The following is a 21,366-nucleotide window of genomic DNA, read 5'->3' on the forward strand; positions in this document are numbered from 1 at the left end:
TTGCCCTCTCTTACAATATTGTAGAGTAATAGTGAAATTTGCCATGGATTACAGTTCAACTGCTACTGTGTTTCATCTAGATTCACATTCCCACTCTGTATGTGCTATTTTAATCTTGTTCAAAATGTTGGCCTGACATTTTTAGATGATGCTTATTTGTTTCTCAAAAGGGAATGCGCATACAATAAATATCCACAGCTATAAAAGCCTGGACGAGCTGCATTTATACTGTAGAGCACAAAAGTGAAGATAAGCAGCTTCCAGACATTTCCTAATTACTAAACAATGCCGTGGCCTGTTCATGTCCCAGAAGTAGGACATGACCAAATGAACTCTGCCTTTTCAGAAAACATGTGCACCCCAGGGCCCTGCGTGTGGCTGTTTCCCCGGAGCAGACAGTCTGCCGGACTCCACAAAGAAGGAAAGTGGTGTCCTAAGCATGGGAGGGGGCGAAATTAGGGACTGGAGATGCCGAGCTAAGCTCTAAATTTTGCCCCTTGCCATGTGTTGCTGCAGAGCAGAGTTGTTAGACAAAGACAACTGGGCCTTGTTCATGACTTAAACCTGGTGCCGTGAGAGTTCTCATCTGTCGTTCGTTGGATTTACCGACAGGGGAGTTAAAATTGGGGTTTTAAGAACACCGTAACTACAGTGTGTGCGCATCCCTTACACTGCAGCTGGCGAACATTTAAGGTGGCGCGTCTTTCCCGGTGGTAGCGTAGACCCGAGCAGCGCGGATGGGCAACGGACTGTACGGAGAACATCGCTGTGAATCACTTCTATGGCTCTGCGTTTGCACGAGCTGAATTGCCACCTTTTAAGGGACTGGATACGGGTGGAGAAAGAACGTATATAATGAAAACCATCTTTATTCCGCAGTGCCGGTTCCCCCCCGGGCACCGCACAGCGCCTGCGCGATCGCGGCACTGGGATGGCTGCGGCCGGTTGGGAATGCCGGTCCGTGCCCGGCGGGGCATGGATGGCCCTGGAGCAGGTGATGGATGTCCCCAAGGCAGGGGAAGCCCCCCCATGCCCCCCGCAGCTTCCCGGGGCTGCGGCCCCGGGGTCACCTGCCCCAGGCCCCGCATCCCACGGCGGGCGAGGTGGCACGGCCCGCCCTGGCTTTGCACGTCCCTGTGTGCGCGGCCGGTACTTGGTGGGGCTCTGGATTTAAAAACAAACAAACAAACACACACACACACACAAAAAACAAAACAAAAAACCAAACAAGCAAAAAAAACACACAAAAAAACCCACAAAAAAAACCCCAAAACCAAACCAAAACAAGCCTTGTCGTGATGGTGCTGTGTTTCTTGCAGTCCCTCTCCATGTAAACTTCGTGATCTTCGGCTTTGGGACTCATCTGGGAATCCCGAAGGCGGTATTAGCCCTTCTCAGGTAAGTAGCTTTGAAAGTTGCAGGGGTAGCCGAGGCAGGTATAAAAATGTGTGTATTGGTTCTGGTAACTCTTTAACGTTTTTTTTTTTAAAGTGGAAAAACTATCATGCTGCTTTCTGTAAAATAAACTGCGAGCTCATTAGCTCGCTTTGTTTTATGGAGATGCTGTTGTTCAACGAGAAAAATTTTAACCTGCAGATTGTGTGGTTGATTTTGAAATTTATGAGTGCATGAGCATCCAGTGTGCACAACTGTCGGGTCAAAGACATGCTAAAGTGTCTATTACAAAAGTAAATATTACAAAGTGAGAAACACAATCTGTTTCCCAGACCTGGTCTAACACAGACGTGATGCGCACTTGACTTTTGACTCAGAGTTGATGGAATTATCGGTGGCACAAAGATGAGCAGGTTTTTGAATGCTTAGGATTTGGGGGGACAGAGGATGTCTTTACAAACTCTAGTGAAAATTAAAATATTTTTTGATCTGTCAACTTCATGTACAAGCTTTTTGGCCTACAGTATGCTGTATGTGTGACTTTTGTTCCGCTGCTTTTTTTAAGGAAAAGTGGGTATTCACATTCTTCAGAATGTCCAACTGCAATGCCAAATTGCACAGAGGTGGTAGGGAAGTCAGCAGGAGGGAGTTGGTTTCCAGATCTTTGCAGAGTGCTCAGCATTGCCTGGAGGAGCAGGATTTTGGACCTGCATATGCTCACTATCTCCTGGTACTAAATCTGGCTCCCGAGTTAAAAACTAGGGTCAAAGTAAGTGCTCTTTGAATTACTTGAAACAATTTTATGTATTGTATTCCCTTGAGGCCTTTGTGACATGTTGTACTTGTGATTTGTTGTATGTAACGGATTTCTACTTTTATTTTGAAGACAGAATTGGAAAATAAGGATGGAGATGGCCATTACCGTGTTTAATAAGCTCTGTATGCTTATATGAAGGGAATTCATACACTTTTCTTTTAGTCTCTGTGTGTGTCAATCAAGTTTAATAAAAATAGGGCCTTGTTAGTATTGGAGCATGCATTAGTATACACACAGGCTCTTAGTAAACACTGCTGAGCGATGATCCCCTTGATCCTTCTCGGATATCCAAGAGCTTATTTCTACTTCTTCCAGGTGAGCCAGCTACCCCATTTTATGATATCAAAAGTTGTATGCTGTGGCTTAGGGAGATGAGGGTGTTCAGGTGCATGTCAGGATACCTCCAGATGTTTTCAGGGCTCCATTCCCTACTTCTGGTAACTCCCAGCAACGCAGTGGTATATGTTTTATTTTCTAGGAAACGTTTCAGTTTACTCTCTTCCAATGGGCAGAAGAACTACACTCTTTGGCACGGGTTCAAGACCTGTTTAACTGTTATGAACAAGCACTCGAACTATATCCGAATGATGAAGTGATATGTAATAGTATGGGAGAGCATCTCTTCAGGTTTGTAGTAACATGTATTCAGTTTTTGTAAGGTTCACTCTGTAAAATACAAGACCATGCTTAATGCTGTATGGTGGGTACTGTTGAACTTGAATCTGTTTGTCAGCTTAAATAGAGTAGCCAAAGCTAAAATAGATGTTTCTAGTCACAGCAAAAATAAAATAAAAAAAAGAAAAATACTTTTACTAAAATAAAAAGTTAAAAACAAAAATACTGCCTTCAAATATTTTCTAATAATTTATTAAGAAATTACTAAACAAAAAAGAGACTGAAGGTGTTCAGAGTCATGTTAGCAGTTTACCTACAGTTTTTTAAATTCTTCCTTTCTTGCCTGTTAGATCCCATTAGAATTACAACCTTTGAAAGCTATCTCTTAATTTTGGTCCTTCTTGAGGTGACATATAACAGACCTTTGAAGTGAGGAGAAGCTGCTCATGTATACTGTGCTGTGTAGGGCTGTTCTTAAATGGTTTGAGCTTATACTTCTATTTATTAGTGTAAAGCAGAATAGTGTTTTGCTGTTGCTCAAGTCTTTGAGACTGAAATCACAGGCCATAATTGAGATAGTTTTCATTAGGTTTACTTTTTGTGATTACTTTCTTTGTTTCAAAGCTACACCTCTCCTAGCATTGTATTAAAATGTGTATGTGTATTTGATAGATTTGGAACATTTTTTCATTGCTGTCTGATTTGAGAATATGCTGTAGGTATAAAAACTTGTTTCAATTCACAGTTTGTTTTCTTTTTAGTTTCTTTCCTTTTTTTTTTTTTTTTTTCCAAAATTGGCACTTAATGCAAGAGCTGGCAACTCAAAATTTGGTAGTTTTGCGGTATGTTCCAGTTAAATACAGTAAAGCACTTCTGAGGTTTATGGCATTCTCTTGACTTGAACATCTGTGAGACTGGATTGCAGAGTTGCTGCTGTCATATTGTTGCAGCAAAGTCTTGTAAAATCTGTTTTACTTTGTCAAAGGATGCAGTAGTGGAGTGTTGGTGCACACAGTGGCATTTTTGGTCTGTCTTTGCATTTTATAGTGATTTGATGTAAAGCTGAACATTATTCTTTTTAATAAGGCAATGCCAGTGTTTCTAAAGATAATCTTTCTAACTCAAAACACTTCCACAGATCCACAGATACTTACAGCTGAATGCGTACTTTCTATTTATTTGTCATTTTTGCTCTTAGAATGGGCTTTAGAGATGAAGCAGCTGGATATTTTCACAAGGCAGTGAAGCTCAACCCAGACTTTGCTGATGCAAAGGAGAACTTTTACCGTGTTGCAAACTGGCTGGTGGAACGCTGGCACTTCATCATGCTCAACGATGCCAAGAGGAACCTTACCTACCTGAAGGCCATTGAGAAGGCCATCCGCTCAGGGTGCAACTCTGTCCTTGATATTGGCACAGGAACAGGAATTTTAAGGTATGCCACAAGCACACATTTTTAACATGCATTTAATAGAAAAATTCTTGTTGTCTAACAAAATTTGGTTACTGGTGGAAAGTATGATTACTTTCATGCCTTTATGGAGACAAAACTTAAGAAAGAAATGAAAGTTTTCAGAAATCAGTGAGTCTGGAGGTTAGTGTTTAGTAGGTTTTTTTGGAACCTTTTTTTATTATTTGTTGCAGATGCTTTTTGTGCCAATAAGTGCTGTCCAAATTGAATTACTCATGTTGGTTTTGGACTTGTAATGCCATTTGTACTGTCTTTTAAGTATTGAGTCTAAAGAGTTACAGTATAGCTGGGGGAGTTAGGCTAACTCTGGTGGTTTCTTTGTTGATAGCATGTCGAGAGGATATCAAGTTGTGCAATATCAGTGTTCACACAAGAGATACTAGTTCACTTCATGATGACTTTTAGACTTGAACTGGTAGAAATATGAAGCAGATGTGGAGGAGGGGAAAAACCCTGATTCTTGTTTTTCAGTATGTTTGCAAAAAAGGCAGGAGCATCACGTGTCTATGCCTGCGAATTATCAAAAACCATGTATGAACTTGCCCGTGATGTGGTGGCAGCAAATAATATGGAAAGAGAGATCAAACTTCTGCATTTGAAGTCACTTGATATAGAAATTCCAGAACACATACCTGAAAGGTACGTTGTTGCTTTCTGTTGTGACAGTATTTGGAATTTGCTTCTTATTTCTAGAAAATGGTAAATACTTTGTGACCTAAACAGGAAATAACACTGCTGTGCTATTACCCAGAATGTGAGAAGGTTCTCTGGGTGTTTTATGCTTTTATAGAGTAGTGCAGAAATGACAACATGTTCTTCAGATTGTACTAATCTCTATGGTAGGTCAACAGTCTCATAAATTAAGGAGTTTATTCTTTGATGGTGGGAGCTTTGGGACACTTGTAATTATATTGCAGCAACAGGAAAAGAGAAATTAGATTACTGTGTCTTAAAAGTAATTTTAACACAGTTTTATTCTTATCGACTTCTGTCTCACTTCTGCAGCCTCTGAATAGGATGGAGATACAAGCATTTATAGTAAAGTGTCTGGTGATGGTACAGGCTCGTGATCAGAAATGATGAAGCTCCTGTGGTTTAGCCACATGGTTTAGGCCAGTCAAGCCTTGTGCCAGCTGAGCTACAGTAAAATATATGTCCTTTTAATGTATATAATGAGTTACTAGGTGTCACCTTTCAGGAGTAAAATCCTACTGTTCTGGAAATGTCTTCTCTTATCATACTGTACATTTTTTTGGCTTAATTCCAGAACATTTAGGATTTTAGTGCTTTTAGTCTGTGTAACAATTTTATTGTACTCTGATTATAGCTTTGGGTTTTTTTAATTCCTTTTTTTACACATGCATGAATGCATACTCTTGCACAAAATAAATATTCTGCAATATCACTGGCTGTGTGCCCAGGCTGAAACATCTTCCTGTTTTGACTAGATTCTTCCCACTCAATTTATTTATAAATGCTGAACAAGAGGCTTTATGGTAAATTCTTGCTCAGTATTTATTCTCTTTTATCTGCATCTTGAATAACTTTTAACAACAATTCAAAACATTTAATTTTTTGGAAGAACTAAATTACCCATCTGTATTGAAACTTTGGAACACTGATAAAAGTTTTACTCTGAGCTGACATTGGTGTAGTTTTGTTTTGGTTTGTTTTTTAAAAGAATGATTGTTAACAGGAACGTGTGTTATACATTATATTTCATGGTGTTCTTTTTGTTATGTAGGGTTTCCTTGGTTGTCACAGAAACAGTGGATGCTGGTTTATTTGGAGAAGGAATTGTGGAGAGCTTGATACATGCTTGGGAACATCTACTTTTACAACCCAAGGTAGGTGATGTGGGTATATATGGATAAATGGGATTCCTGTTTTGGTTTTATATATTTTTTAATGTATGTATATGTGTGTATATATTTATATAAACACACACATACATATATATATATATAAGTGTACACACACACACATAGGAGCACGTGTGTGTGTACGAGTGCATGTGCACACATTCTGGACCTATGTGAATGAGAAACTTTTGTAGATATTTCATTCCTTTTGTTATGCCAAAAGTGAGTGATCTGGGTTTGTTCCATCAATTTGATTTTGGTGAATGGCACTGAGGCAGCAGCATACGTCATGTACTTCTGTGAGCTCGTGTTCTGAGTAGACAGGTACTTAGCCACAACAACCCCCTGCGGCGCTGCAGGCTGGGCACAGAGTGACCGGAGAGCAACCAGGCAGAAAGCGACCTGGGAGTTTGGATTGACAGGAAGCTGAACATGAGCCAGCAGTGTGCCCAGGTGGCCAAGAAGGCCAATGGCATCCTGGCCTGCATCAGGAACAGTGTGGCCAGCAGGAGCAGGGAAGTGATTCTGCCTCTGTACTCAGCACTGGTGAGGCCACACCTGGAGTGCTGTGTCCAGTTCCGGGCCCCTCAGTTCAGGAAAGGCATTGAGGTGCTGGAGCAGGTCCAGAGAAGAACAACCAGGATGGTGGAGGGACTCGAGCACAAGTCCTATGAGGAGAGGCTGAGGGAGCTGGGGTTGTTTAGCCTGCAGAAGAGAAGGCCCAGGGGACACCTCATCACTCTCTACAACTCCGTGAAAGGAGGTTGTAGCCAGGTGGGGGTTGGTCTCTTCTCCTAGGCAGCTATCAGTAAGACAAGAGGACATGGTCTTAATCTCTGCCAGGGGAGGTTTAGGTTGGATATTAGGAAGAAATTCTTTACAGAGAGGATAATCAGATATTGGAATGGGCTGCCCAGGGAAGTGGTGGATTCACCGTCCCTGGAGGTTTTTAAGATGAGACTGAATGTGGCACTGAGTGCCATGGCCTGGTAACCACAGTGGTGTTGGATCAAGGGTTGGACTTGATGATCTCAGAGGTCTATTCCAACTCAGTTGATTCTATGATTCTGTGATACTTGCAGTGGATGTCTCCCCCATGTAACCTTCCATCATACAGAGATGGTTCACTCCTGATCACTGTTCATTCATTTTGGTGTAATCTTTTTTTGTCCCCCGTCTTTTTAAGTAACACCGAAGGGGTTATGTGGATTTTAAACATATTATTTTCCTGCAAGTTTGATTACAAACTTGGTTGTTCTGAGATACCAACTAGTAGCAGAAAGTCATGTCATTCTAAGCAGAAGATACTGAATTATGGAAGAATTATTTCTCATTGTGACACCAGGGAACACTCAGTTATAATTTTGTAATGATACCATATGCTTCTGCTCTTAATTTAATTTTGCTGATTTGAACTTCTTTGGGAGACTGAACAATTCCACTGGGTCTTGAATTTTACTATACGTATTTTTCATTTTAATTACCATACATCAAGCAAAGTAATATGACAAGGAGTCTTATATGGGTTAACCTCTGTGACATCTTATGAAATAGAGGGACTTCTCTTTATTTTACCATTGCTTTGATTCCAACTAATTTAAAAAAGTTTTAGCTGGCTGAAACCTCTGGTATTGAATGGAAACTGATGACCTCTAGTGTTAAGTATAGGAATAATGCATAAAGGAAAAGTCGTCAAATGTTTCAATGTACTCTAACAGAATACAAATTAAAAAAGTGCTGTTAGAGTTACACAGGGGCTGAAGCCCGGATATATTGAAACACTGTATTTAAGAAACTCCTTTCATGGTCAACAGAATGCCAAAGTCCGGAATCTTACTAATCGCTGAGAACTTACTGGTGTTTTGACTGTCACTTGGATGGCTCACTAATATGTAACCCCTACGCTTTTCAGTAATGGTAGAAATAGGTCACCATCTCATTGCATGTTCTTGTTCATGTTTTCACAGCCAAAAAATCAAGAGGTCAGTGCTGGAGACTATGGCAGAGTTATTCCTGCAAGTGCCACAGTATTTGGGATGGCAGTGGAATGCAAAGAGATACGTAGGCATCACAGGTATGTCTAAACTCCAGCACTTCGTTATTTGGGAAGAAAGACTGGTTGTTTTTATTGAGGATTTCTCATTTACTGTTGTCTTTATTTTTTGAATGGCTGATTGTCTGCTTAACTAAATGGATTGCTGCTCTCACGCTCCCTACTCCACCCCTTTTCAGATTTTTTTTTTTTTAACACCTCCTTTCCCCTTTGAGGTTCTGATTTTCTGGATCACTTAATCAGAAACTCTTGATTTACACTTATGCTGAAATACATGCCTCTAATACATACAAAAGAAATTAAATTGCTTGATAGTAAAATTATGTCTCAATGTCTGTATTGTAGATTCTTGGATTAACACTTAGCCTTTATCCTCATTTTACTCTCTTTATAATCTACTTCATACCTCACTGGTGGATCTAACACTTCCAGAAGATGAGGACAGGATAGTGTAAAGCCTAAGTGTTGATAACCCCAGCTAGCATTATCTGTCTACATTTGTCCTTTGCCTAGTTGCGAACTGGCATAGAATAAAGATTCTTTCCTGAGACCAGTTCCTAGACTTCCTTCATATTTCATATTCCATTCAATACTTTCATACTCATTTTTATTCTCCTCTTTCAGAACAGTATCACTGTATGAAGACAGTCTCTGAGAGGTTTGGACGTGATGTATTTTGTTTAGGATTAATCTTTAAACAAAACACTAACTGCTACAGGAGCTTCAGTGCATTGGATGAAAAGTAGCCAGGCTGCAATCAGCAGTTTTTCTAATATGCTAGACCTGGACAGTGGCCAGAAAGAGACAGAAGTTCCCATGGTAGATGGTCACAGAATAATTTCTTGTATAAGTTAATTATTCATCAATTAAAAGAGGTTTTGCCTTGAAACAGGACATTGACTGTTCCTTACAAAATTTACACAGAATGCAAGCTTATGTCCTGTTAACTCGGGATTGTTGAATTGACATTTCATTTTAATAGCTTCAGGTCAGATGACTAGCAGGACTGAAGTGATTGTCACAAATTAATTATATGCTGTAGAAAGAAGAAAAATGTCACTTTTAAATTTCTTGCCTCTATAGTTTGAGAATACTTAAGTCTATTTTAGCAAGTGCTATTAAGTTTTGTGTAAAACACTTCTTATCTGTTCTCAGATTTAAACTATCCAGATCTCTTTGAATTATTTTGATGTGCATGTCTTCACATTACCAAAAGTGTTTCCATGATCTACAGTAAAACTTTGGGGTTTGGATGCTTTTTTTCTGAGCCTAATGAAATAGCAGGGTGAAAGTATCTCTTTTCTCATGCTTTTTATCTCATCTCGAACAGTTTCTGTCTTGTTCAATTAGTACAGCTTTGAGCTTTTCCTCATGCTTTAATTTTTTTTTGAGTCCTTAGTAGTAGATATAGAGCCCAGAATTGTATGAGTACTTGAGGTTTTTTCCCTGAAGAACATTTAGAAGTGTGTTTAATCTATCATCAAACACTGATTCATCTTGTTGAGAGAGGGAATCCCTTTTGAGTCCAATTGTTGATAATCTTGCATATCACAGTCATCTGTCTGTGTTTGATCTGAGCTTCTACTTTGTATTCTGTCCCATTGTTTTAGCAGTTTTAAGTTATGCTGCATTTTCTTCTTGTGCTATTTTTTTGTGCGCTTAAGCCAACTTTACAAAAGGTTCCGTGTCAATTTACTCCTCAGTGTACTCCTTTATTATTTGATGTTTTAGTGACAGTTGTAATGCTTCTTTGCTGTAGCTGGTGCTGCTTTTACCTCCTGCTTGTGTTCCCCAGAGTAACTGTAGAGTCTAAATCTACTGTGGTGTCATGTCATTTTTAAAAATATTTTTATGGCATGTTTTAATTTTCTCCTGAAGTCACTGTAAGAATTGCAGTGAATAAATGTTTCTTTACAGATTTCAAGTTCTTTTTAGTCTTTTGTTTTTAGACAGTTAGTCCCTAGAAAGAGAGGCAATAAAGTGACAATACCTCTGTGCTTATGTATTGAAGCCAGAAAGGTTAACGATAGCATGTCTGAATTACCTGCTGAGCTCTTCCACAATACAGGTCTTGTACAGCAGCTTATCTCTTTTAGTGATAGTATTTCTTTTAAAATAATACACGGATTTAGTTTCAAAGGCAGGGGAGTACATTCTTATCCTTGTTGTTAAAATATCTGTTACTTCACTGAGCAAGTGAGAAGACTGCAATTGTTAATAATGTTGCAGAATTTTTTAGTATTTATTGTGAAGTACTTAATACTTTCTATTGCCTTGGAATCTGCTCCAAAGATGGAGTTTAATGTCATTTAGCTTTGCATAATGGTTAAAATATACTTAGCTAAGAACATGACAAAGGGCAACTTACTCAATTCTGCAATTGTGAGCTTCAAGGACATGACCATATATGATGCCTGTCTAGTCGTGATTAGTTGTAGGGAGATCTCTTGCAGGGAGAGGAGGTTTTCTGAAAAAGTGATTCAGAACTAAAAATAGTTCTAGAAATAGAGATTTAAATAGTTGTTGTGTGAACTGAGTACTAGATCTCACTATAAGAGTGTAGCTTTGCACTCAGTGCTTCTCAGGCAAGTGTACTTTTTCAGAATAATCTAAAGTGTAGCTTGTGCAAGACTTACATGACTTCCTGCCTTGTACTTTGAAAATGAGAATATATCTCAAGTCCTCAAACCTAAGAGATCTGAGGACAGTGTGAGTAATTGTTTTAAAGCAGTTCAGCAGTTGTCTTTGAAGCTTTTTGTATAAGGTAGTTTCTAAAAATCCAGTTGATCTTCTGTCTTACGAGAGAGGATATATGTATTCTGAGTTGTAAGAACATTTTCCACCAAGAAATCAGCACTGAGACTTTCCTTACAGCTACGTAACTAGGAAAAATGCCATATTCTGCATGGATTGTGCTTGATAAATACATAAACTTACCACAAAATGAAAGGTTACCTCGAAGAGACTCCCAAAATGTGTTTTCCTATTGCATATCTATCTTTGTTCTGACTATTCTCCTCACCTGAAAGAAACACCTTTGTTATCTGTTTAATGTAGCAGAAGAAAAGCTTTATTTGTTCTTATTATCACAGGATTTATTTTTCTTTAGTTCTCTGTCAAGACTCAGCGAGTTGTACTTAAAGAAGCAAAAGTCTGTGGCCTCTGACGAAGGACACAATTGGCTTTTGCTCAGTTTCTGGAGACAACTTTCGGCTCTGATTCTTGAAAATGATATGCATTTTCTGTGCTTTGGAGCTGCTCTGAATACAACAAAAACCCCACAGGATTGTTTTAATGTTTTTTAGCTTTTCTATTCTAATGCTCTGTACATTTTAAAATACTTAGCCAGCTTAGGGAGAATTTCCTTTAGGTTTTTGATCAAATGACTTGAAGTTTCATTTCTTCTCTTTTTACCTTTACTCCAGAGTGGGAATGCCAGAAGTTGCTGGTGTGTGCTTGTCAAATACAGTGCAGTTCTTCAGCCCAACGTACGCTTTTGCTGGTTCAGAGGAAACCGTCGAACCTTACACCACTGAGAAGCTCAGTCGTATTCCTGGAGGTTTCATACCCCTGACAGAACCCTGTCAAGTAATGACAGTAGATTTCAATGATCTGCAGGTAATGTTTTTTGTTTTTTGTTTTTTTCTTTTATATCCTTTATAAGTAATTGTTTTATGAATAGCAAGAGTCCTGTATTTTATTTGCTTTTGAGTTCAACTTCAGATCAGTTGACATGTGCAAAGTTGGCAGGGCTGCACTGAAATCCCCTCCTGGTTTTGATGCTTTTCTGGTTGTGTGATTCATCAGATGACATTTTCTGGGTTTTTGAAGGTGGAGGTTTCTTGTTTGTTGGGCATAGGTTAGAGAACTTTATAAACTGCCTCACTATAAGATCAAACAGCTGCCAACCTCAGTACGTAGAGGGGGAGAAAGTATGCAATAGACCCATCTTAAATTATTTATGCAGTTGTGGAGATGACTTACTTTATTCCCCTAAAGTTAGAGTCTTCAAGAAATGCTTGAAGACAAGAGATTTTTGAAGACAAGAGATTACATCTGGCATAAAACTGTCTCGAAGTGCTGGTGGGTCAGTGTAAAAAAGAGAGAGATGAAGAAATTACCCTATTCAGTCAGTTCGATTCTGCCCTTCAGCTCCTTTGTATCTTAGGGTATTTCTCTAATATGGCATTCTAAAGCATACTAGCACTATTTTGTGTATTTAACACAAAATACATTTGAATGCATGTGTAAATAGGCCTGGACTGTAAGGCAGAGACCTCAGCTAAAAAGATGATACTTCTGATCTCTGGTGTGCTTCTTGCCCGTTGACCTGTGGTGAGGAGTTAGCATTGACTCAGAGCTTAAAATAGATTCTGTTATATAAATGAAATTATTCTTGGCTATTACTTGGCCAGGGATTGCAGTGTTTCTGAATCAATAGCTTTTCCTAGTTGGCTTGTCTGACATCCTGAGATTAAAAATGAAATAAGACAAGGCTCTTCAGTATACTACTGGGAGCAATCTCTCTGACCTAATGTTGCTTCTGCTTCTAGCATCAATAAGAAACTATTACTCTCATCTGAGAGATGTCTGTTCTTAAGCATCTGCCTGCTGGCAAACATGTAAAGATAATTTTAAAGAGTAAAGAACAGTGTTACTCTTTAAATCATGTTTCAGAACTCCTCCTTTGAAGTTTCAGTTAGACTAATAGAGTGTTCCTGTCATGAAATGTTAAGATATCATAAGTAAAAAGGGAGAAATGCCACTGATGTGAATCACTGATGTGGTTGAGAGTCATTGGTTACTGTTTGAATCCTTGGTTACTGTTTGTTGTGATGTTGTCACTGGGCAAATGTGGCAGTTCCAAGCGCTGGTAGGTTACTTTCAACCTGGGGTTTTATGTTTGGTTTTGTGTGTGTGTGTGTGTGTGTGTGTGTTTTGTCTGGCCACACCTGGATGTTCAATCAGTTCAACTAAAAATGAAGAAGAAAAATTAACTGTACTCCTATTGGAATAAATAAAAACCTGCTAGACTTACAAAGAGAAGCAAAATTACCCACTAACAACTGAAATTCAGATAAGAAATCACTGAGCACTACTAAGGTAATTTCAAAGACGTAATTCCTAAACTCATATTTTGAAGAGTGAGAGGGATGTTGCATTTATTCTACTTGTACCAACTATCCAGACCTAAACTAACAGAACTGAGAGCAAGACTTAAAATACAGAAGAACAGTGTTTGCTAAACTGAGCTGTAGGAGGCTTTTAAGACATTAGTACAAATAATAAGTCAAAATAAAACAAATTTAAAAAAAAAAAAAGCAGCTGCTTTATGCTGATGACTTTATCACTGCTATTGTTAGCAGAAGCAGCAGCACCTCAGTCCCTCCCAGGCAGGGGAATGAGGTGTGGCTGTAATTAGAGGCTGCAGGCACTTGTACCTCACCAGGTCCCACCTGAGTGCCTGTTTGCTGGCAGCAGATCAGCGCCACTGGGAGGGGAAGTGAGTGTTTACCTCTGCAGCCAGTAATTAAAGCTCAGTCTCACTTTCAGGCCCTAAAGGAACTGTGCTTTTGCCAACAATTACAGACATTGGCTCTTTGTAATTCTCATGAGAAGTTATGGTGTGGAATGTTTGAGAAATTGTGGATCAAGGCATAGGAAACTTGATAACTGCATTCTTTTTGTAGTTTTTCCTTCTCTTTCTTTGTAGACCCATTTACTACTTTTTGTGCAAGTTATCCTTTTCTCATTCAGAGAATATATGTGGCATAGCATCATTTTAGAGCTTTACTGGATATTCCTGCATCATTGTTTTATTTTCTGTGCTCTCTCTTTAACAAGACTAGTTGATAAATTGCCATCCTTATGTGGTAGGGCTGTTCAAATTGGTAATTGTTGTAAATGATAGAAAAAAGTTTATAAAGTGGCTAAAAGAAGAATAAGTATGGGTTAAGCAGTATGGTAGAGAGGGGGGAAAGCTTAAATAATGGCCTTCAGTTGGGGTTTTAAGTGATGGGGGTGTAACACTGAAGTTAATAGAACTCAATAGACAAGAACCTTGAGCCTGCTGCTCTTGAGGGATAATCAGTAAGAATATTTTTCATGTCAAATATTCTTCTAAACATCTGTAACTGCACGGAAACAGAGAAACAGAGATGCACGTTTGTGCTCTTGCCGTCTTGGTTCAAGGGCTTGATGCCAGCAAAGTTTCAACTTAGTGTTTTTTTCCTCTCCGGGTGAGGAGGTACCAAAAATGGCTAGCAGCAAAGCACTTTTATTGAAGAATCTTACTATGAACTTTGTTGGCATCCAGTAATTTTAACATATGCATTGTTCAGCCACCTCTCAGTTATGAGAAGAGAGGTAGACCAAATTTTGGGGGACACCATGAGAATGAAGAGGTTGAGGAGGGGGGGGAAAGGCAGCATGTGAGATCTACTCATGTTCTTAGAGTGCAACTTCTCTTTTGCCCTGTGTATTTTAAGATTGAAACCTAAAGAGTACAAGTGTTGAGATAAGCATATCAGGAAGATGATAAATGTTTAGGAAGGACTGTTACTAATCAGAATGGTTGTGACTAAGAGAACCTTTGGCCTTTTGTGCTTGACCTCCTGGTAATTGGCTCATGCCGGAACTAAGACATTAGAGCTGATCCTTTTACATTTATAAATATTGGTAGCAAGAGGTAATTCCTGAGAAAAATAAATTGTACGTGGAAAAAGGCTTAATTCCTGTTACATGTTCAAAACTTTTTAGGAGTATCAGAAAATGTATAATTGATCCCTTCTGGGGAGACCTTCTTCCCAGCAGTGCAATTGCATGTGCCTGACTTTTTACACAAGGCCTATAGCCCAAGGTAGCAGAGAAAACATCCTCAAAGGTGTTTGATTTTACTGGTTTTATAATGATTTTTTCTGAATCTCTGAGTGAATTCAGTGCTTGTGTGCAGTATCTCTAGAATTGATTGAACACAGGTTTAAAGTGAAACCTGTGCCTAAGCATTGGCTTGAATCCAGCTCAAAAACTGGCTCTGATTTTATTACTTCTCACAAAGCAAGCCTCGCCAGTCTAAAGTCTTTCTTGATGTTTTCAGTAGTTTAAAATATGTGTTCTTAGATGTAGGTGTTTGCTTTTGCAGATTGTTCATGTGGGAAGACAGTTCCTATGCTAGTGAGTACTAATGGTGATGATTGGTATTGTAGAAGCTCATTAACTTCATGTTTCTGTTGGGTGTCCTCATAGACTGGTGCTGAAATTTTGGGTGATTTAGTTTAATAAAAACATTTTTTTATTTATGGAAATAAACTCTCACACTTTTTTTCCCCTCTTTCCATTTTGGTCAGGAGCTGAAAAGCCTTGCAACTAGAAAGCCCTGGAAGCTCAGCCTGCCAGTCACTGAAGGAGGAATACTAGATGCTATTGTGGTGTGGTTTGTACTGCAGCTTGATGATGAACATGCTCTATCTACAAGTCCCAGTGAGGAAACTTGCTGGGAACAGGCAGTTTATCCTGTGCAGGGCCTTCTCGGTACGTCCTGAGGATTTTCTTCTTATGGTACATTAGCTTGGTTTCATTTTGGTTTTGAGCTGGTTAGGTTATGTCAGAGACTATGTCAGAGTGGCAGCATATAGAATTAGGAGAAGTTCCAACAGCAAGTAGCTGTGAGATGGTTCCTGGTCATGTTTCTGGTCTGTAGTGCACAGTACCTGCATCAGGGCTTGTTCTTGGGACTCTGCTGTGCAGCAGATAAGGGACCTGCTCAAGAGGTGGGAAACTGCTTTTCATTAAGTTGGTTTTTTCCCTATACTGGATTAAATGCATTGTGGAGTAACTCCAAAAAGTACAGCTACTGACTGGCTCTACTTATTGTAGATGTGACTTAGGAAAGGGAGGTGGGGAGGGTGAGGTAGGAATTGCTAGCTGCTACTGCCACGAAACTAAACATTCCCACCTACCTCTGACCCTCATTTTGGACTCAACTTGTGTATGGTTCTCCACAAGCATTAGTAGTGCCATTTTCAGCATCCTCTACTCTCCAGTCACCTGTTTTTTTATTCTGTTTCTTAGAACATCTTGAGTTGGAAGGGACCCATAAGGATCATAGAGCCCAGCTTCCCGCTTCTTGCAGGACTACCTAAAATTAAATCACAAGACTAAGAGCATTGTCCAATTGCTCCTTGAACTCTGGCAGGCTTGGTGCTGTTACTGCATCCCTGGAGTACCTGTTCCAGTGACTGATTATTCTCTGGTGAAAACCTTTTCCTAATGTGCAGTTGAAACTTCTCTGACACAGTTTCATTCCATTTCCTCATGTCCTGTCTCCAGTCCTGCTGATCAACTTTCTCTCATGTCCTGGAGACAGGACATGAGAGAAAGTTGATCAGCACCTCCCCCTGCACTTCCACCCTTGAGGAAGTTGTAGACTGTGATGAGGTTTCCCCTCAGCCTTCTCTTCTCCAAGCTGAACAAGTCAAGTGGCCTCAGCTGCTCTTCACAAGTCTTGCCCTTGAGGCTTTCCACTACCTTGGTCACCCTCCTCTGGACACATTGTAATGGTTTGATGTCCTTCTTATATGGTGATGCCCAAAACTGCCACAATATTTAAGGTGAGGCCACCCTAGTGCAGAGCAGAGTGGGACAATCCCCTCCCTTGACCGGCTGGCGATGACCCCAGGACACAGGAGCCCCTTTTGGCTCTCAGGGCACACTGCTGACTCCTACTCCATTTGCCATTCACCCAAACCCCCAGATCTCTTTCTGCAGGGCTGCTCTCCATCCTCTTGTACCCCAAATTGTACATACAACCAGGATTCCTCCATCCCACGTGGAGAATCTGGTACTTGGCCTTGTTAAATTTCATAGGTTTAGTGATTGCCCAGCTCTCTAGTTATCCAGACACAGGCTGTAAGGCCTGTGTACCCCTGGGGTAGTCCACAGCTCCTCCTAATTCAGTATCCATAGACAGTAGGGACAGCTGTGCCACAGATTGGTTCAACTGAAAGCATAGGAGAGGGAAGAGTCTCTTTTAGCTTATGTTGCCATTGAAAGAAATGTTTGTCAAACTGTAGCAGTTTTGTTTTGAAATTTTGGTCTATATCAGTGGATTTACTTTCTTGTAACGTACACACAGAGTATCTGAAAACCATCTTGAGCTGCACACCATAAATGTTCCAGTAAAATTTATTTGGAATCCATTACCCTTTCTAAACTGTAGCTGTTGTTTTCCATCTAACTACAAATTTACCTTTGTCTACAGGGGGTATTAAAAGGTTAAATATTTAATATTTAGCATTTTAAAGCAAAAGCAATTTCTTTACCCGTACATTTTTTTCCTGCTCTGCTATCAGCATAACACTTAAGCCTGTCTATGAGAAATAGATGCTACTTTATTTTGAGAATAAATGCATTTTGCCTAGAGTAAGGCAGCTTAAGGCAAATGTGAAAAGCACAATGGCAGATTTCAACTTGTGGGTACAGACGAGAACAACTCCTTCATACACACTAGTAACAACTAATGAACAAATGAGATAATGGGTGGGTGGGTTGGGTGAATTGTTTGTTTTTTGCACTGTGTGGCTGCTTCAGTGATGTTTATGTGGAGTAACTGACATGACTTTTTTTGTGCTCTTTTGCCAAGATTATTCTGTGAAGACTGGAGATACTGTGATGATGGAGGTTTGCTGCCAAGATTGCTACTTGAAGATCCAGAAGATTTCTTCTTTGACTTCAGAGTGTGGGATGGATTTCAGTGACAGAGACAACACGCTGAGCTTGGGCAATGAGGCTGAATTATGTAATGCTCTGGCTGGACTTCAGACAACCAGCAAACAGGCTGGCAGCAGCCAAGTGTGTGTGCTGGAATCCACAGAAATAGCCCTGCTGAATGACGTGCCCTACCATGAATGCTTTAAAGCTACCATGAGCAAAGTGCTGTTGTCACTAAATCCAAGTAAGGACTTGCAGTCCATGGATGTCGATGGACATGGCAGTGGGATGAACCTCCAAGAGAATCAAAACAAGGGCTCTCTAGATGAGGCTCCTGACGCTTTGTACATTTTAGATGTATCTGAAGGCTTCTCCATCCTGCCCATTATAGCTGGTAAACTTGGACCAGTCAGAGCCTACAGTTCTGTTGAGAAAGAAGAGCATCAGGTAGCACTTAACATCATTTCAGAAGCTAACCATTTCCCTAAGGAAACACTGGAGTTCTGGCTCAGCCACTTAGAGGAAGAAAGTGTGGTGTTACAGAGACCTAAATCAGACAAATTGTGGAGTATTATTATCTTGGATGTTATAGAGACATCAGGTTTAATCCAGCAGGAGGTGATGGAAAAGGCTGCAATATCCAGGTACAGTATAAATGAACAAAATTATCTCTAGGAATCCGTAATTATCTGAAAAATTTTGAGAATATTCCTTCTAACTACAAAATTAGTCATGTTGGTTCTGTAGAGCAGAAAAAACTGCTTTTCCCTGAATGGATTAAACCTCCCAGAGGGTTCCTGGCACAACCATTGTATGCATGTATCTTTTTTTTTTTTCTTTTGAAAAGTGTCAAGATTTCACAGTCACAGATTTTTTATATTTTTTATGCAAGCATGTGAGTGGACAATCATATTGCTTGGTCTACCAGAAGTTCCCAGGATAAGCAAGGTAGCTTTCAGTGCAATGTTAGAAAAGCCCAGATTCATGTCAAACAGTAGTTGGAACAAACTGGTACTGCTAAAAGACAAATGCATGATGCTAGAACAACCAGGGAGGTGGCAACAAAGCTGTCCCCCACAGCAGAAAGAGTGGGAAGGAAGGCAGAGCAAGAGGAATAAAATAAGGGAAACGGGTAACAAATTAAGTGTGAAATGGATTTATCCCCTTTTGTGATGCTAAAGAAGCTTCTCTGTCAATCTCTGTGCTTTGTGAGGGTAGAATATTCTAGACAATTTATGCCCATTACCTTTTCTAAGTTTTGAATAAATCTTTGGATGACTTGCTGTGAGAACAAATGGAAGAATTACTCTTCACTTTTGTCATATGACAAGACTCAAATTTTTTGGCATGAAAATACATTGAAGAGTGTCCTGCTTAGCTACCCAATTCCTGTGATGAGGTCTGCTCCAGGAAAAGGAAACCTAAACCAATCTGTGTTGAATTGGAGGTGTTTGATATTATGCTGAATGAAAAAAATGCTGTGGTGTTGCTGTTCTCAGCAGTGTGATGCTCTGTAGCAAAAGACCAAGCCAGGCTCACATGTTTTTTCAGGAAAAATTGGCATTCCCTGCCCTCTGTCTTGTTGTCAGTTCTAGCTTAACACTTAAATTCCCCCAGGGTTTTGTTTCCTAATGGCTATGCTGCCTCCTTAACCAGTGGCTCCCAACAGTATATATTTCCCGACTTCCAGTTTTATTAAGCATTTCTGCCAGTCCTTCAGTATTAGATGCTGTTGCTATGAATAAATCCCGCTGTCTTCATTGTGAAATATCACCATGTCCAATACTGTCACTGAGAAGAGATTATGTAGTTCCATAATTTCAGTACTGTGTGACAAGTTTCCTGGTTTTTTTTTTCTTGTATGATGCAGCTGTCTGGTCAAATGGAATCAAACTGAAATGCTTAGGAGCACTTGACTGCAGGGGAAGAACTAGTGTGCCCTTCTTAAATGTAGTTAATGTTCTTTCATTACTGCTGAATGATATGCTTTACAGGTGAAATCTCTCTCATTTTGCAGATGTTTACTTCATAGTGGAGGGAAGATTTTCCCACAGTATGTGCTGGTATATGGGATGCTTGTAGAGTCGGAGTCTCTGTTACTGGAGAGTGCTGTTCAAGGAACAGAACCAACTCTGGGGTTTAATATAGCCCCTTTTATCAACCAGTTCAAGGTATGAAGTTGGTGGGTGTCTCCCAGGCACTGTTACAAAGCCTGCAGCTGTCTAGCTGTTTAGATTTGGTGTAAACTGAAAGAAAACATTGTTGACGTTATCGAGAGGTTTATGTGACCAGACAGTGACCTTGAGATAAACTAAAATGGGCGGCATTGGTTTTAGAACGGGTTTGGGTTTAGTCCCAGCCATGACAGATACAATGTTACTGTACAGAAGTGACTGTGCTGTTATTATTCCCATCGTTACCTTGTATCCCAGTGGTGTACTTTATATTTTTATCTGTCTATGGCAGGTATTACAGTAATTCCTGGCAACTTTTTGTGTTATCATTAAGTTTTCTAACTCTTCACTTTTTAATGGCTGTTGATGCCTGAAGCTATGGTATATGCTCTCAGGTACCTGTTCGTGTGTATTTGGATCTCTCTACGTTACCGTGTGTACCCTTGAGCAACCCAACAGAGCTTTTAAGGCTGGACCTCATGAACCCTCTGTTGAACATCCCTAGCAGAGAAGTGAAGGTGAGTTGTGTGTACATGAAGCCCAAAGCATGTTTTTAACTGCTGCTCTGCAGAGCTGCCCATCAATTGTTCACCTGGGCTGAAAATTTCAATACAGAATTTACTTCTCTGAAGGTATCTCTGAAAAGGGTGGAAATTGTTTGAACTACTTCCTTTTCAAAGAACTAAGAAAACAGTATAACTGATTAATATTTTAAATATTTTTAGGTACAAATCTGTAAGTCTGGCCGAGTCACTGCAATTCCCTTCTGGTATCACATCCATCTAGATGAAGACCATAGCTTGAACACATCTAGTGAGTCCTCACACTGGAAACAGGCTGCAGTTGTTCTTGATGAGCCCATCCCAGTTCAGGTTGGACATGAACTTGTGCTTGATGTTCAACACCACAAAAGCAATATCAGCATTACAGTCAAGCGGTGAAGAATGTCATGTGTGAGCTGCCTTGTGGTTAATTAACTGTGCATAAACTGACTGTTCATAACATCACTGCTGTTCCTTTGTATTAAAGTCTAAACTTTATCTACTGATCAAAAAGGGTTTCTTGTTGCTTTAATAATAAGATAGTTAGGTTCCACTGATGGACTAAAATTTGCACTATAAGGGTATCTTACCAAACAGCTGGGGAGGTATTGTCTTCAGTCCAAAACTTGATTGCTAGCTAGTGTACTGACTACAGCAGTGGGATAGACTTCTGCTACTCTGTCAGCTGTAGTAAGAAAAAAAGCATCTAGATGCCTGTACCAGAAATAA

At 39.8% G+C, this 21,366-nt stretch overlaps 1 protein-coding gene across 1 annotated transcript; it reads left to right on the forward strand.

Moving 5' to 3' along the window:
• Nucleotides 1–920: 920 nt before the first annotated feature.
• Nucleotides 921–21,135, forward strand: PRMT9 (protein arginine methyltransferase 9). The gene is made up of 14 exons (XM_050327268.1): nt 921–994; nt 1,320–1,398; nt 1,961–2,164; nt 2,691–2,839; nt 4,026–4,262; nt 4,770–4,937; nt 6,043–6,145; nt 8,128–8,234; nt 11,639–11,831; nt 15,560–15,743; nt 17,854–18,565; nt 19,939–20,092; nt 20,491–20,613; nt 20,821–21,135. The coding sequence occupies exons 3-14, from the start codon at nt 1,988–1,990 to the stop codon at nt 21,034–21,036; spliced, it is 2,523 nt and encodes an 840-aa protein (XP_050183225.1). The 5' UTR covers nt 921–994; nt 1,320–1,398; nt 1,961–1,987; the 3' UTR covers nt 21,037–21,135.
• Nucleotides 21,136–21,366: the final 231 nt, after the last annotated feature.

This window comes from Myiozetetes cayanensis, unplaced genomic scaffold (genome assembly GCF_022539395.1).
Source record: "Myiozetetes cayanensis isolate MyiCay16 unplaced genomic scaffold, myiCay2020 scf33, whole genome shotgun sequence".
Taxonomy (NCBI): domain Eukaryota; kingdom Metazoa; phylum Chordata; class Aves; order Passeriformes; family Tyrannidae; genus Myiozetetes; species Myiozetetes cayanensis.

Coding starts and splice junctions, on each gene's coding strand:
- PRMT9 (XM_050327268.1), top strand. CDS start 1,988: ATGTCCAACTGCAATGCCAAATTGCACAGAGGTGGTAGGGAAGTCAGC. Junction 11,832..15,559: donor TAGATTTCAATGATCTGCAG/GTAATGTTTTTT, acceptor CATTTTGGTCAG/GAGCTGAAAAGCCTTGCAAC. Junction 20,614..20,820: donor TCCCTAGCAGAGAAGTGAAG/GTGAGTTGTGTG, acceptor AAATATTTTTAG/GTACAAATCTGTAAGTCTGG.